General features: G+C 38.4%; 1 protein-coding gene across 1 annotated transcript in view; it reads left to right on the forward strand.

The window, feature by feature from the left end:
• The window catches only part of LOC103597566 (calcium-dependent secretion activator 1-like), a gene marked incomplete at its 3' end in the record, with an annotated part of 127,475 nt that overhangs the window by 100,281 nt on the left and 8,808 nt on the right, over positions 1-18,386 (forward strand). Inside the window, exon 3 of the mRNA XM_008581424.1 lies at positions 13,746-13,859. Within this exon, the coding sequence (XP_008579646.1) occupies positions 13,746-13,859 (114 nt within the window). The remainder of the gene's footprint in view (positions 1-13,745; positions 13,860-18,386) is intronic.

Below are 18,386 nucleotides of genomic sequence, written 5' to 3' on the forward strand. Positions count from 1 at the left end.
GAGCCAGGGGAATATATAGCCTAAACTGGATGTTCGGGGAAAGCTTCCTGGAGGAAGTGTCGTTTTATTTGAGTTTAGCATTAAAATTAGGGTGGGAGATGGGAAGTAAAGTATCGCAGGCATGTACTAAAGCTCTGCATGAAGACAGGGTTTGCACCTGAATAAATATTGCCCAGTTGCTCAATTCAAGTAAGAATTCTAGATTTTCAAGAACTGAGACAAATTTTCTTGGAGTTTCAACTTAAATTCTTCCCCGTCATTAATTATAAAATTATGAAGAAGAGGCAGGATGGAGGAGGAGGGACAGCTAGGGGAAATTACAGGAGAGGAGGATGGAAAAGAAGGTAGATTTCCAGTGTTGTGCCCAAGCTAGCTCACGAGAGCTGATCATTAAATTTTCAAGAATTTTGTGAACAGATGATGTCATGCTGGTAGCTTGAAATCCACCATGGCAGACATATTTTTATCATGGAAATCATCAAATTCAACAAATCAGAGCTCCCTCCTCACCCACTCAGAAATCTGGTTCTTAAACCTTTACCAGCAGCACATCACTGAAGCTTTCCCCAGAAGAAATTTCAAACTAGGAGTTTTTCATTTTCGGAGAGGATAATTAACTGCTTCTTGCCTCCCCTGATTATACATTTCTAAAATTGGAAAATACCCCTGTAGAATAAAGTACCATAAACTCTATGTGCAAGGGGCTGTGGCAGCCACTTACTCCAACCCTCACTTCAATGACGAATCACTTCTAAACAAGCAAATACTTTCAATGACAAGAAACCACAAATGCCAACCTAATCCATTTTAAAGAGTTATAAATAATAGAAATTCCATCCCCATTTTGCCCCTAAATGTGCTTCCCTGTACCTTCTACTTAGCCCTAGTTTAGTCTTCTGGAGCTGCATAGAAAAATCTAATCTCTGTTTCACATGAAGAAGTTGCAGAATATTTAATCCATGCCAAAGAGAATAGAAAATACCTTTAATCCCTTATAAAAGTCCATCACAGTTCAGTTCATTCAGCAAGTATTTCTTGAAATGGCTCTCAACTTTGGCTGTGCATAGGTAACGCTCGTGAAGTTTCTAAACTTGTACACACCTGGGTCTGTACCATGAGTGTTCTGAATGAGTGCGTCTGTGGTTGGGCCACAGGCATCAGTATTTTCTACAAGCTTTGTGAGTAATGTGGATGCAAGACAGACATTAAATTTCATGCTTTACATTAATACTATAATAAATACCAAGAGTCAGAGGATGAGGGAGTTCAGGCAAAGGGAGTATTGTTTCAGGACTGTGTGCAGCTATCAGAGAGAGATGACCTGAAACAGCATTTTGATAGACTAGCATGGTGTGGACTTACTGAAAAATGAAATTTGAATTATTGTTAACCAACCATAGGGACGATGTTCTAGACACAACATGAAAAGCTTATTGTTGCCTGATTTTAGACAAATATTACAAGGGAAAACAGGAGCTTTCCTCAAAGCGATTTCAGTAACATTCCATAAAGTATCCCCATGTGCTTACCAATATATGAAATAAACACTGCTTGTTCACTGATAGGCCAAGTGGTGTCACTCAGCTTGAAGGAAGTTCACCCTCTCTGCTGCTTCCAAGAGAACCAAAACTATTTCTCTGTCAGATGGAGCAAGAATAATTGATTTAAAGGCATCATGGATGCCTTTAAAATATTAATAATACAAAATTGCGGGGGGAGAATTGAGCCAATAATAAATATCATTTTAATAAGCCAGAACTCATTTGTGGGTGTGTAAAGGTCTCTGAAACCTCTATGCAATCCATATGGCTCATATTGCCATAGGACATGGAATGATGAAACTCCAGAACAATGATGGCTTTTTAGTCTTTCCCATTTCTGAATTTCAGGACAAGCTTGAGTGGCAGGATTTTCTGTTCTTCCCTGGGTATCCTTAGGCCTATACTGTGTGTGCTGCTATATGAGGGTACTTCAAAAAGTTCATGGAAAAATAAAATTTAAAAGATAATATGAATCTTTTCATGAATTTTTGAAGTACCTTCATATTAGGATCCCTTTATAAAAGATCTCAGTTTGCATGTGTGTGTATGTGTTTAATTAATATACTTTATTTTATAGAGCAGTTTTAGATTCACAGAAAAATTGAGCAGAAAGTACAGAGTTCCCACATACTCCGTACTCCCCTCCCCCAACAGTTTCTCCTATTATTAGCATCTAGTATTAGTGTGATAGATTTGCTGCAACTGATGAGCCAATTATGGATACATTGTTATTAACAAAAGTCCACCGTTTACATAGAGTTTGTACTTGTGTTTTTAGTATTTCGCAGTTCAGAGCACCTTGAGGCACGGTCCCATTTCTTTTCTGTCATTCTGGATCCCGAATGGAGATTGTAAGAATAACCAGTCAAACCGTTTCCACGTTCCTCCAAATACCCTGGCAGCCTGAAGAGTGACTGCCGATCTGCTGATCCATTGTACTTTCTCTCACTGTTCTTGACTGGGATAGGACAAGATTCTTGTCTGAATCAATTTCAGTGAAGCTCATGGTCACAGTTTGTGAGGAGTTACATTGAAGAATCTTGTACAACTTGTACATAGACTGCATTCAGATTTTTTCAACTTTTCTCTGGAAATAATTTTTACTGATAAGTTCTCTATTAAACCTCATAAGACCCTAGGTGGTAGGTAGTGATTTAGTGATTTCACATATTGCTTTGCTGCTCTTTCTAATCTGGGCTCCAGCCACCTGGAACTATCTGCTATTTCATTCCCAATATTTGCGACTTTATTTTTGGACTACCCTGTTTTGCAAGCTCATACCGAGAGCTGCCTCGAATCCTTTTTCTTTGAATCAGCAGGGTCTATTTATAAATTGACTGAAGAAATTCCTGCCATGTCCTCCAGATAGACCCCACATTTTCTCATCTCCCTCTTTCACTTATTTTGTGCCCCCAGCCTCCAATGGCCTTCTCATTCCCTCTCACCTTCCCCATCCTTCCTCTTCTCCCAGCTATTTCTGCCTCTGAAGAGATTTAGACACTGTGTAAGACCCTCCTCTCCTCAGATGCCAAAGCTTGCATGGAACATTCTCCTGATTCTATGCTGACCCCAGACTCATTCCTGTTCTTTAATCTTGCATGCTGTAAGATCATGTTGCCCTCCTGTACAAACCACCGTGGTGGTTTCCCATCACATTTTAAGTAAATCCCAACTCCTCACTTTGGCATGCAAGGCCCTGCCCCATGCTCTATGATCTGCCTATTCTAGTCTCATGCCGTATTCCCCAAGATCGTACCCTACACCTCTCCTCCTGACTCACTACTTGTGGCATTAATAGCTGGTCAGGTTTGTTGAGTGCCTACATCACTGGTTCCCCAACTGTGGTCCACATACCTCTGGGGGTATGTACAGTGATTTCCCTAATAATATCAAGACACTGTTTGCTTTTTTCCTCACTGTGTTGACATGTGCAATAATGGTGCAAAAGCGGTGGTGACTAAAACCACTGGTGGCTTAGCACACACCGGGGCCATGGTGCCAAACTGAACTCATAGTCATCATATTCCTCAGGGCCATGCACTTGCTGCTTAAAAACTGCTAGCCCCACTGAATGCTTCTCTTGATGAAGCAGTAGATTATTAGTAATTTTATTAAATTTTGATCCTTGAGTGCTCATCTTTTAAATATTCTGTATAGTAAAATGGTAAGTACATGTGATGCACTTAGCACAATGATTGTCTCATGGGAAGGGACTTGTGTGATTGAATTGCCAACTGAACCAGCCTTTTTTTTTTTTTTGATAAAACACCACTTTTACTTGAAAGAACAATTAACAAACTACGGTTTCACTTGAAATAACAGACAAATTTGAGTATTTCACAAATGTCCTCTAGAAAGTGAACGGAGGGTGCCTGTTAGTTCAAGGAAAACAGACTATATATATATACGTATGTATATATATATACATATGTATATATATATACATACGTATATATATATATATGTGTGTGTATATATATATATATATATATATATTTTTTTTTTTTTTTTGTCTTTTTTACTGACCGGTAACGGGATCGCAACCCTCAGTGTCGCGCCCGCACCGCGCTCAGCAAGTGAGCGGGAACTGGTCTCCCCATGGGATCCGAACCCTCAGCAGGAGCGCCACCGTGCTCCCAAGCGGCGCACTCTCCAGTGTGCCACCGGGCCGGCCCCAGACAATATTTTTTGACAATGATAGAATTTGAGATTTTAATCTACCACCATCATCTGGACAGTTTCCTGATACCTAAAGACTTTTTTGGTGACAGTGGTGATTTTAAGAAGTATGATTTTTTACATATTGTATAACAAAATGTGTCAACATTTGGAAGATTTGCATAACTCAACGAACTGATACTTTCTATATGACCAATGTATGATTTTTTAAAAAATGCATGAGTAAAAGATTTATTCAAAGAGCAAGATAGACCTGTATATTTTAATGTAATGGAGTATAAAAAGCTCGGTGATATGGTTTACAATTTTACATTACAGCTAACGTTTAAAAAAATACCACCACTTGAGTTTCAGTGTGGTATTAGAGAAGAACTATCCAAATTTATCTGAAAGGATATTAAAATATTCCTCCCTTTTCCAACGACATGTCTGTGGGAGGCCAGATTTTCTTTGTGCACTTCAACCAAAGCAGCATTTCACAACAGACTGAATGCAGAAGCAATAATGAGAATCCAACTGTCCTCTATTAATCTCTTTTTTTTTTCCTTTTTTTCCTTTTTGTCTTTTTTCGTGACCGGCAACGGATCGCAACCCTCAGTGTCACGCCCGTACCGGACCGGGACCGGCAATGGGATCGCAACCCTCGGTGTTGCACCCGCACCTCGCTCAGCCAGTGAGCGGCCAGTCTGTATGTGGGATCCAAACCCTCGGCGGGAGCGCCACTGCACTCCCAAGCGGCGCACTGTAGCAGTGTGCCACCGGGCTGGCCCCATCCTCTATTAATCTCTGAAAGAGATTTGCTATACTATAAAATGCTGCCAGACTTTTCACTATTCTTTTGTTTTGAAAAAATAGAGTTATTTTCATAAAAGTGTGTTATTTAGGTAATACATATGGGTTTAATGTTGTTATTTGTAATTAATAAATATTTTAAACTCTCCAGTTTTAATATCTACTACAGTTTATATTGATAGATATAACACTACTTGCATAAACAGAAGTTCTTTGGAGTTCTCAGTAACTTTCAAGAGTTTAAAGAGACTTGAGACCTAAAAGTTCGAGAACCATGATGGTTAGAACAAGTCTTAATGAGGCTTTAGATCTAAAACTCCATATTTGACCACCTGTCAGAATAATCTAAGTGAATACTGCCTAAATGTCTCCAAATCGGGAAAATAGACTTTCATTTTTAAAAAGCTATAACTATTGGGTTCAGGTGTCGGACACTTGTCCTACTAAAGCACAACTTTTCAGATGCTTGGTGGGTGGAGGAGTGAAAGGCAGGCCTCCCACTCCTTCTCTTCTTTTCCTTCTCTTCTATCCTTTTCCTCCTCTCATCGCATCTTCAATCTACTTATCCAGTGCACCACCGGGCCAGCCCCGAGGATATTCTATTAGTTAATAAAATTAATGGCTCAATATAAATTTTTGATACTCCTAAGGAAAGGAAATTATATAAACATTGCCCTAATCTCTCTAGATTAATGGATGCGTTTTAGAGGATATTCTATTAGTTAATAAAATTAATGGCTCAATATAAATTTTTGATACCCCTAAGGAAAGGAAATTATATAAACATTGCCCTAATCTCTCTAGATTAATGGATGCGTTTTAAAGCACTTGTTGCTTTGACATTTTTGCCTGGTTTCTATAAGGAAGAAAAAAAATTAAAACCCCTCTTTTCTTTTTTTTCAAATAATTTTTTTAAAAAGAAAAAGCATAGCTTATATTGGTAGATTGCAATATATAATGCTGACATTATACCTTAAGTAGAGAAGGACTTCACCTCTGTGGATAATTGGAACATCTCCTTACATCCAATGACAACTTTCTACTCTAAGTTTAGAATGCCACCATTTTAGATTCATTCTTTTAGGGTCTTCATTGCTTCTTCCTTCTTTTTATAATACAGTTGCTGATGTGACAGGAGACATAATAACCAATAAGAACCTTAGTGAGTATGCTATCTTTCATGACTGGAGAAAGCCACATGTGTCCATTAGGAAAGCACTTAATTACAAGTAAGAGATGCATATAGTGACTTCAACAAGTAGAGATTTAATTTTTTCTCACATAGTGAGAAGGCCAGAGATGGTTGTTGACAAACACTTGTTCAGCTACCCAAAAACATAAAGGCCAACATCTTTGTGATGCTCTTTGTCTTACTTTTATGGTCACAAGATAGACACCACAGCTCTAGACAATATATTTGTATTCTCAGCAGAAGGGAACAGCAGGAAAGGAAAGAGCTATACCACAAGTGTACTTCTTATGAGGATTTCAAACATTTCTGCAGAAGTTCCCCCAATAGTTTTCTCCCTCTGTTACATGACCACCGTAACTGCAAGGGAAACCGGGAAAGGAGTATTTGGCTTTCCAGCCTTTAAAATAGGAGGGCCAAGAAAGAAGGGAGTAAAAAAATACCACATAAATGTACCTTCAAAAGATTAAGTAAATAAGAGAAAAGGAGCATTGAAAGAAGATAACAGACTAATGAAAGGGAAAAAGAAAAACTAAATAATAAAAATAATTCTTGTTATATTGTTTTTATTATTACTCTATGCCAGATACTATGCTATGAAACTCACATATATTATCTAGTCCTCACAAAAATTCATAAAGTAGACAGCACTATCCCCTAATTACAGAGGAGAAAACAAAGGGAACTACTTGCCCAAGGTCTTCTAGTAAATCCAGGATTTCACCTGAGCTTTTTCTGACTTCAACATTACCTCTCCTGAGACCAGGACTTAGAATATGCAGTTTTCCCCACTGTAGATCCCATTTCACACTTCTTCAGAATGCTGCAGTAAATTACAAACTGAAATGCAGTTGGAATTTTTAGGCTTTGATTAATGAGCTAGATTGAACCAAGAATGCTTAAATAGCTCTAGCAAACATGCCGCAGCACTTTCTTCTGCAGTAATTGTCTTTCATCTTTTCAGGTTTTCTACTCTTGGAACTCATGACTACAATTCTGAATTCTAACCTTGATGTGCAAGTGGTTTCTATACATATTAAATGCTTTTAGATGTACTTCTATTTTAGGATTGTTCTCTCTGAAAGTGGCTCATCAAAGCCCATTTGTTTATTTAGAGTTTTACTGTCAGCTACTCTGGGCCGATTATTTCACTTTGTTCATGCAAGGTCACCTTCTAGATTCAATTCTATCTAGGTTAGTTAACTCTTACCCAGGGATGAACTCTGTCCCACAGATTGATTCTTAGACTGGCTGTTTTTGTGAGCTTCTAAGATTTTGCCTCATGCAGTTGGCAAAGTGTGCAGGGATGGGGTTAAAGTATATAGCCCTGCAAACTGAGAAGGAAGTTGACACCAAAGAAGGAATCAGGAAGGCCCATTCAGTAATCAGAGAAATTTATTAACTGGGGTGACTTACAAAAAGGAAAGATGGACACAGTGAAGAATAAGATGTCAAGAGATGAGAGCTCTGACTCTCTGTGGTTAGACAGTGTTTGTATAGTAAAGCCCTTGTTACTAAGAATAACTTCAAGGAAACATCTTAAGAAAAATAAGATAATAACATTCACCAGGTGCCTTGTGATCCATGAATCAGGAGTCTTGTGATTTTAGTGCTCAGATCACTGATACCACCTGCTATAATAAATCACTCACTCCCTTAAACCTATGTTCCCTTTACATTTGCCCTAAAAATAAGATGTAACTGGCCAGTGAAACAAAGGAATAAGGTTAAACAGGAGTCAGCATGGCAAATGCAGCACAAAATGGCACTGGTTTTTTTCACCCTCTAACACAAATGGAGCTAAAGAATCAATGATAAATATGGATCTCTGGCTAAACTGTAAGAAACTTGAGAGCTAAGATTGTGCCTTGGTAATTTCATATCTCCAGAGCCTAGTAATGTGCCTGGTATACATTAAGCACTCAATCAGTTTATGTATCCATTCAACAAATATTTGTTTAGAACCTATCATGGGCCAGGAACTAGAAGCACAGCAGCAAGCAAGATAGACATTGTTCTTGTACTTGTGAAATGTTTGTTCTTTTGGGAAGATAGATAATAAAAAGTAAGCACAATTTTAAAATAACAAAGGCCCAAATGTCCATCAGTAGGAGAACTGCTAAATTCTTTGTAGAGTCATACTATGGAATACTACTCATCAATGATGAACAAGCTACTACTACTACACCTACCCACATGGATGGATCTCAGAATGCACGACTGCATTGATATTATGTTCAAAAACATGCAGAACTAATCTATGATGATAGAAGTCAGTCTAGTGGTCACCTCTGAAGTAGGACAATGACTCTGGAGACAGGCAGGAGCTTCTGGAGTCTGGGTAATGTTCTTTATCTTGATATGAGTGTTGGTTATAAGGGAATGTTCACTTTGTGAGAATTCCTTACATCCTTTGTTTATGACATATATTTTTCTATATGCATGTTATAATTCAGAAGGTAAATGCTGGCTGTGATAATGGCTGTGAAGGAAATACACAGGGTCCGGGACAACATAATTAGCTTGGGAGACACTAGACTGAGTGGTCAGGGATGATGCTGGTGAGGCTGAACCTTAAGGTGGCAGCCATGGGGAGAAGCAGGAGAAGGGAATCCTGGCAGGGGGAACAGCAAGGCAAAGGCTCTCAGGCAGGAAAGGTTGGGACACATTTGAAAAGTAGAAAAGACACCATGTGCTGGAATAGAGTAAGTGAAGAGCAAGTGGGACAAGACAAAGTCAAAAGAGGACAGAGGCTGCATCACACAGGGCCCTGGGACCATTTTGTTTATAGTCTGCCCTTTATATTTGACTCTTCTTTTGTGCCAGGCAGTGTGCTAAGATCTTGAAGTACAGCACCCATTTCCTTTTCAACATCCCAGCAACTGTGGGAGATAGGTCTTATAATCCCTATTTTTTACATAAGGAACCAAGGCTTAAGAAAAGTAGCTTGCCCAAGGCCATCCACCTTGCAAGTGAGTGATATCACCAGGATTTGAACCTATGTCTCTTTCACTCCAAACTTGTATTCTCAACTCCTGACTCATGACCTTGCCTCTAAGCACTAGTGTTTAAATTAACAACTACTTCACAGCATGATACATGCACCCTTAGGATTGTGAATACAGTGCTGAAGAAATGGCAAAATCCACCTGGGGGAGTCTGGAAAGGAGCACATGGGCTAAACTTAAGATACGTTCATATGAAATTTTCCCACAGGCAGGCATTCTCAAGGGTATGTGCAAAGACTCCAAGATGAGAATTAATCATCATAGCAGCTAACGTTTATTGAGTGCTCATCCTGTGTCAGGTTCTGCAATGGGTATTTTACTTATCCTGGTTAATCCTTACAACAATCCTGCAAAGTCAGTGTTGGCCCCACTTTACAGATGAAAAAACTGAGGTTTGGAGAGGTTTATCATTTGCACAGTGAGACACAGCTAGTAAGTTGACTTAATAAACGCTGTGTCTAAATACTGAGAGAAAAGTAGTAAATGTGGATTTCCAGGTGGCAACATGCAGATTTGAACATAGTTCTGCTAGAATCTATGCCCTAACTCTCCTGCTGAGAGCTTGGTGTGACGAAGGAAGTGTGAGATGTTTTGTGTGACTTCATGATGCGTGTTCTCTGAACTTGACTGAAATTAATATTCCTAAAAATTCTTTCTCTTTAGAGAGTTTTATATTCTGTATTTCTCTCCTCTGAAACTCTGAAACATAATTTTGTGCACCCTTTTCTATGCTTTTTCTTTCTACCTACACTACAAGATCCCTGAGGGCAAGCCTGTGGAGTATACATAAAGCAAATGTATTTCACCGGGCCTGGTTTTCCAAAGCCTTGCAGTTTCAAATATTAACCTTGCAAAAGACAAGAAAATTTCCCCAGGCTGTAGTCTCTGGTTGTAAGATAAAGAATTGTAACACAGCGATGTTGCTGGCTCAAAGACAGACAAGTTACTGGTTGATATGTAAAGATACTGGGAAATTGCTATAAGAATAGAATATTTGCTAAGATCAAGCTTTTATTGGTGGATCAACTTAACTTCTTGAAAATTGCATTATGAAATGTCACCTTGCTTGTCTTACTGAATGTTACCAGCTTCTATTGTTAAACTTGTTAAACTATTCTTAGCAAAAACCCCACCCATGTTCTCTTCCTGGTCTGGAGAATAAATGCAGGAAGAGAACACCAATTCAGAGTTAATTTCCCAAATGGAAGGAATGCCTCTATCTTGAGGGTTCCAGATTAACCCCTTTTAGGGGCTTTTTGCTGCTCAGAAGAGATGGGCTTTGAGTAATCTTTGGCGGCTCTGTCACCCAGGGGAAAAGGGGTGACAAATCCATGGGGGGGCAAAGCAACACAAGCCCTCATTTCTTTGGATTCCCCAGTGCCTAGCCCTGGACAGTGAGATCAGGGTTGAGTGTGTGGTGTTGACCAATGAACCTTCAGGGCATGGTGCAGGCCTGGGTATACAGAGGGTGCTCTGTAAATATTTCTTGAATAAATGAGCACTATGCTTACTTAATGAAGGGTTAGATACATAATGGATTTGGCCTGCATCAGTAATCAATCTTGATCATTTGAATGGTGTACACATAATTTTATTTCAATTACTTAAGCATTTAAGACAAAAGCAAGGTTTTTTGGTCTCCCCTTCCCCTCCTGCCCCGTCACTCTACCCCACCCCCCAAATCACTGGTATTGACTCAGTCTTAGAAGGAATTTTGAGCAAGAAATTCTGTGAAATTCCTCGGTTGGTATTATACTATAAGGGTTTGTGACTTAAGCCTGTTAAGACTGGCTTCTTTAAAAGAAATTCATATTCTGGTGTCATTTTTATGAACAAATCAACTGCTGCCTAATAGTTCAAATGGTTTCAAGTACACATAAAATAACTATGATCTTTTCTTCAAATCCACTTGCACCAATATTCCTGGGACAAAACAGGAAAGCTCAAGTGACTTGGAAGTGAGTTTGTTCCATGGTCTAGTCTTGCATGGTTCAGTGCTATAGCCACTAGGCACGTGTGGCTATTGAACAATTGCAGTGTGGTTACTTTGAATTGAGGTGTGTTGTAAGGGTAAAATACACCAGATTCCAAAGATACAGCACTAAAAAAATGTAAAATATCTTAATAATTTCTATAATGATCGCATGTTGAAATGATAGTATTTTTGACATATTGGGTTTAATTATATTAACATTTATTTCACCTATTTCTTTTTATTTGTAAATGTAGCTATTAGAAAATTTAAAATTACAGGTCTGGGGAGCAGAAGTGCCCGGCCCAAGGAAGACAAAGTAAGTGTTTCCGGTCTACAAATGGCGGCGGGTCTCACATGTGGTTAACATTACACATGTGGTTAACATTGAACAGTGGTGTTCTAGAAGGTAACAAATATGAGTCCGATAAATACCTAACCCCTTTTTATCTGTCCCTAACTCCACTATTCCCCACTTTTCCCAAAGTTACAAAAATTAATTAAAGCACCCCAGTGGCTATGTTGGTCCATTCTCAACACTTTTTTTTGTTTCCTGATTGAGTCAAAATTCATGCTGGGCTTGAGTCTCCTACAGCTTTAAACTATTTTCCACTTGTGTTGACTGTAATGGTAAAAGCACTTTAAATTTATGTAGAAACTCAGAATTAAAAAAATTCATGTTGGGCCGGCCCGGTGGTGCACTGCTACAGTGTGCCGCTTGGGAAGCGCAGCGGCGCTCCCGCCGAGGGTTCGGATCCCACATACAGACCGGCCGCTCACTGGCTGAGCGAGGTGCGGGAGCAACACCGAGGGTTGCAATCCCGTAGCTGGTCCCGGTCCGGTACGGGCGTGACACTGAGGGTTGCGGTCCGTTGCCGTTCACGAAAAAAGACTAAAAGACAAAAAAAAAAAAATTCATGTTATGTCATTGAATAATTATAACTCTCCTGAGTCAGGTCCGTTGCCGTTCACGAAAAAAGACAAAAAGACAAAAAAAAAAAAATTCATGTTATGTCATTGAATAATTATAACTCTCCTGAGTCAGTGCGTAATTTGAATTATCATTTTCTGAGTGAAAAAACTGAAAACAAAATAAAATATATTTATTTTATTAAATATTTTTTTAATTTAATAAAATATTTTATTTATTTAAACCCAGTCCTATTTTAAATAAATATTTTAAATATTTATTTTATTATTTTAAGAGCTAAAGGCTTTTAGCTCTCTGGTCAATTCCAAATATAAGTGGCTTTTCCAAGATGCCATAGTGGCCAAAAGAACTGGTACTGGAATGATCTTACTCTTCCTACTAGAACAGTCATTCTTCAGATACAGTATCTCATTGTCAATTATGAAGTGTAACTTTTTACAAAGAGTTTATTAACTTTTTAAAAGTTAAAACTTTTTAACTTTTAAAATTTTAGCAAAGTTTTTGCTGACTTTTTAATATAAATTAGAACCAATGAAAGGATAGCTGAAAATAATATATCTTTCCTACACTTCATTCACTCACTAACAAGCACTTACTGAATACCTGTCATGCATAAGGTATGAAGACAGGCCCTGGGGAAACACCAAAGAACAATACAGCGAGAAAAGATGGATCATCTAACATGTAATCATAACTAACAAGTACTTGAAACAGACGGTGTGCTGTGGAATCACACAGCAGGAAGACCTACCCTAGGCTAGGGTTAGGAAGGGCTTCATAAGCTAGTGCTACTTGTGTTGAGACTGAAGGACCATGGGACATGGCCAGATAAGGGGTGGAGGAAGAATAGGTAGGAAACTTTTAGATATGCTTTCCTAAGAGGGGAAGGAAGCTGGGATTGATAAGGCAGGGAATTGTACATAACCTACTGCCCAAATTATTGATGCCACATCCTGGAAGTGTATCCTGTACCTAAACATCATATGTCATGTGGGCATAGATATAACAACAGGTATAAAATTTGAGAACCTCTGTGTATTGCCATACCGCACTTACTTAGCAAGGTATATCAGACCACCTGAGGGGCCTGTGCAGTGGTGTGTTTGCTATGAAATGTTTAACAATCATCTTTTAAACACACACACACACACACACACACACACACACACACACACACACACACCCTATTTTGTAGCATTTGCAAGTTTCTGTGATGTAAATATCCCCACTTTGATTAATATCAAGCTGTCAGTGAGACGTCACTGAATGTGTTGTTGGTAGCACCCCATTATACATGATTTCCATCACACAAATACCGTAGCTATAAGAAACCTTGAAAGCACAGATAAAAGTAAAATGTGGTAAAATAATCAGTAAGTGATGAGTTTTGAGTGTTACAAATGTATTATCTTTGTTTTTAATATGATTTAACTGTCATTTATATTATTTTTGAATAATGGCTGTGTTTCACACTGGCTCACAAAAGTTCCTGCAGATTTACCCATCAGCTCTTACACACCTGTACAAGCTGGTGGCAGCACACCCATGGGCCTGGCATCATCAGCATAAAGTAACCTGGCTCATGGTCTAGACCAAGTCCTCACTTCCCACCCTCTTCCTCTGTTTCTTACAGATCAGTAAACAGCAGCTGCAGACAGTCAAGGACCGGTTTCAGGCCTTTCTCAATGGGGAAACCCAGATCGTGGCTGACGAAGCCTTCATGAATGCCGTCCAGAGTTACTATGAGGTAAGAGTCAGCACACAGGAGGTGCCAAGCCTGCCCAGGGATTTGGAGCTACCAGTCAGTGGGAATGGTAGCCTTGGCCTTTTGCAGGATCTCATAAGGCCAAGGGCTTGGTGATTGGTTACAAGTTAAGGAATAACAGCATTGTTTTGTTTTGTTTTTTGTAAATAGAAGCTACTATTAACCAACTGATTTTTATACGAGGCAATGTGCTGAGTGTTTTCCATACAATTTACAAGTCTTATGAGTTAGGTCCTGGTAGTATTCCCATTTTACTGATGAAGAGACAGAGAGGTTAAGTAGATGACTCAAGGTCACAGCTGTTAAAATGTCACAAGCTAAAACTTTAATAGTCGGGAGCATTCTCCCACCACTTATATCATTTCTGAAAGATGATAGCACCTCCCAAGGATGGTGACTTCACTAATTTCCTTGTTCTTTCTATTAAAATGTTGCCATGGGGTTTTTTTCTGGAGGTTAGGACACTGTCCAAAATGCAGTACTCTTCTCCAGAGAAAACTACAGAAGAGAAAACACACTAGTTCCCACTTATTCACAGTATTGCTGTCCATGGTTTCAGTTATCCACAGCCAACTACAGTGTGAAAATAGGTCAGCACAGTACAATAAGACATTTTGAGAGAAAGACCACATTCACATGACTTTTATTACAGTATATTGGTATAATAGTTCTATTTATTAGTGGTTATTATTGTTCATCTCTTACCATGCCTAACTTATAATGTTTATCATAGGTATGTATATATACGAAAAAATATAAGATATATAGGGTTCAGTATTACCCATGGTTTCAGGCATCCACTGGAGTCATTCAAACATATCCCGCCATATCAGAAGTCATGTTTTAAAAGTCAACTGCATTTTTTTTTGTTTGTTTTGCTAATGCTTTTTTAAAATTTTAATTTAATTTTATTTTTTATCATTATACAATGTAATTGATTTTTCATGGCCCTTTACCAGTTTTCATGGCCCCCTTTCCCAACCCTGGCAATCTTGGTTCTGTTCACTTCTCTTAACAAGTTCAAAGAATTATTGTAGTAGTTGTGTCTTTATTTTTTTTCTTCTTCTACTTATTTGTTTATTTATTTATTTTTATTAGCTCCCACATATAACTGAGAACATGTAATATTTCTCTTTCTGTGCCTGGCTTATTTCACTTAACATAATTTTCTCTAAGTTCATCCATGTTGCTGCAAATGGCAGAATTTCATTCTTTTTTATGGCAGTGTAGTATTCCATTGTGTAGATATACCACATTTTCCTTATCCACTTATCCAATGATGGGCATTTAGGCTGGTTCCAACTCTTGGTTATTATAAATAGAGCTGCAATAAACATGGGAGTACAGGTATCCCTTCAACATGATGATTTGGGGAGGTATATACCCAGCAGTGGAATTGCTGGTTCATAAGGCAGTTAGTTCTATCTGTAGTTGTTTGAGGAGTCTCCATACCATTTTCCATAGTGGCTGCACTAGAATTAAACTTCATTTTTATATTAGTCCAAATTTAAATTTGTTTTTAATTTTACAAGTAGCATCCATTATTACCAATGAATGTCAAACTTACTGCTTTTATCTGATGTGATGCAATTTTTCAGTTGGTTTTCATGGGGAGTAGAAATGAGATTTGGAATCACAATGATGTATGTCCAAAGTATATATCATGGGTAAATTTTCACCACCAGATCTCAGAATTTTATTTATCAGTAGAACAAATTTGCAATTCCACAAGTATGTTTAATTTTTTTTAGTATTCTTTCTCCATGTTTCCATTGTCTGTTGTTTATGTATCATTAATGAAGTGGACATGCCATAACTTCCTATTGGCAATGTTTTCCTGACATGAATATTTTCAAAAGGGAAAATAGACATTTTACTTGAAAGACATTTTACTTTATATTAACCTATTTTAACATGAACAAGTAAATATTCTCTGCATTTAGAATTTTATTCCCCAAATGTCTTATCTATTGTCAAGGCTAGATTAAAACCATTAGAAACCAACTCCTAAGCACTGAAAGCTTATGGCATCCTGCCACATGCAATTGAAAGTAATAATGATAAACTGTAAAATAAGTGCAAGGAAATCCAACAAAATCGAATTTTTCCCCATGAGATTACTTCACTGATGTTCTTCCTTCCTTCCTTCCTTTTTTCTTTAATTATTAGATGGCAAATTATTTCAAAACAAAAATGTTGATACTCCTGCTTTGCTGGGGCTCTCAGCACACACTTGGTTTGCCCATTGAACAACCCAGCGCACAATAGATGCTTTCATTATGTTCATTGATTAAAGCATTGGGGGAGAAATCCTGATTCGTAAAACTCCCTTTCCCACTTGCTAATGTACTTGACTCCTTTTTTCATGGAAAGAGTGGAGCAAGATTGCAATTAGATCTGGTGAAAATATTATTGATTGGTTTGCTAATTAGTGTTTTAATAGTAAACAGCCCTTTTCTCTGTGATGTTTGTGAGGTCCAACCACAGACTCATCTGACATACCATTTCCTCAATGAAATTTCTGTTTGGATCTGTTTTAGACATTGAGTTTATTTTTATATTTGTCCAAATTTAAATTTTTTTTTAATTGTATAAGTAGCATCCATTATTGCCAATAAGCATTAAACTTGCTGTTTTTATCTGACATGATACAATTTTTGAGTTGAATATCATGGGGAGTGGAATTGAGATTTGGAATTGCAATGATGTACGGCAGTGAGTAACTTGAATATATTTAACAAAGATTTTAATTTAAAAACTGTCTGGTGATGAAATTAACTACTTTTTCTCAAGTTCTGAAAGCCAGTGGGAGAGTAATGAGAAAACCCTTGCCAGACCCGGCAGACCCTTATCAATAGTTCTCCATGTTCAGAGTAATTCACTAGAGTTTATAAATTTGTAGATTGCAGTTCTTAATTAGAAAGCTCATTTGATTAATGACATAAATTAAAAGAAAGTGCCATTTCTATCTATTAATTAAATTTGAAAATTAATAGTCATCAACATGCTAATGAGTCTCTGGAAATTACTATTATATCTATAGTCATCCCAGTATTTTCCTCTAGAGGGGCTAGTTTATTTGAAAGAGCTTCTTTTTAGTCTGGTGAGAATATAGGCATTGAGAAATTACTGAATGTTTAATGTGAGGGTTTGAGTAACATAGGAAAGAATGTGGGGAGTTAATGATCTAGCTAGCTGCTGTCTTCATTAGAAAAGCTTTAGGGAGTCTTAGATTCACTTTTCTCAGAAACTGATCTTTTCAAGTGAAGGTCCTCAATCAAGGGATCAGGATTAACACTTTACTTGGGAGAGCTCTGAGTTGATTACACCTCCCTTTCTCTCTCTCTTCTCTCTTGGGCTGTGGAGAAGCTAATGTCCCTTCCTCCACCCTGCTCAGGGATCCAATTACTTTCCTGTCAACATCTGTCTTGGTCAGGACTCTTTGGATTACAAGTGACAGACACTGAGTTCAAACTGGTCTCAGCCTCAGAAGAGATGTATTTGCTCAAGTGACTTTAAAGTTCAGGAGTTGGCCTGGCTTCAGCCATGGCTGGGTCCAGAGACTCCAAAGATGCCCTTGTACCTCTGCTGTACTTCTCCCTGTGTTGGCTTCATTCTTGGGTGGGTACTCGCCATGTGGAGGACCCTAGTAGCCAAGTTTAGCAACCCAGGAACAAAGAGAATACCGCTTTGCTGAGGGTCCCAAGGGTGACTTGGTTGGACTGACATGGGTCCTATGTCTCTTCTTGAACCAATCACAGTAGATGAGGGGTGAATAGATAGGGGGATAAGGCCTAGGACAGATACCATCTCTGCAGCCTGAGTACAGGCTCAGCCCGACTCTGGAGCTATTTGCGGTGAAAGGGAAATGGTTTCCCAATAAGAAATTAGGGTGTTTTTTACCAGAAGTGGGGGGGTGTATGTTCAGCAGACAATATCAGCAAAGATCCTTCTTCCAAATTCTCTCTCTCTCTCTCTCTCTCTGTCTCTCTCTCTCTCTCTCTCTCTCACACACACACACACACACACACACACACACACACACACACACACACACACACACACCCCACCATACCAAACCCTCACATCTCAATTTAACAGTAACAATGACATTAAAAAATTGATAGTCTATTAAAAATAACAGCTAACTTCTATTACTTTCTTACACTGCACTAGGCAACATGCTAACCAGTTGGCATGCATTATCTCATTGAATCCCGACCAAAATCCTACCAGGTAAGGTTATTAGGTTCCCCATCTTAGAGATGAGTAAGCTAAAGCCCAGGAAGATCAAGTGACATGCTCAGGTGACAAACTTGGCAAGCAGTAGAGCCACAGTTTGAACCCAGGTGGTCTGACCAGAGCCCGTGCTCCTACACACAATGTCTACTTCCATTATTTATGTGCCATTCATAAACAGAAACCAGGTTTGCTTATGGCTTTTTTTTTTTATCTTACTTACTCTAATATCTAGGGTTTTTTCCTTATGTATGTTGAAATAATGTTTTT

This window comes from Galeopterus variegatus, unplaced genomic scaffold (assembly GCF_000696425.1).
Source record: "Galeopterus variegatus unplaced genomic scaffold, G_variegatus-3.0.2 Scaffold2352, whole genome shotgun sequence".
NCBI classification, from domain to species: domain Eukaryota; kingdom Metazoa; phylum Chordata; class Mammalia; order Dermoptera; family Cynocephalidae; genus Galeopterus; species Galeopterus variegatus.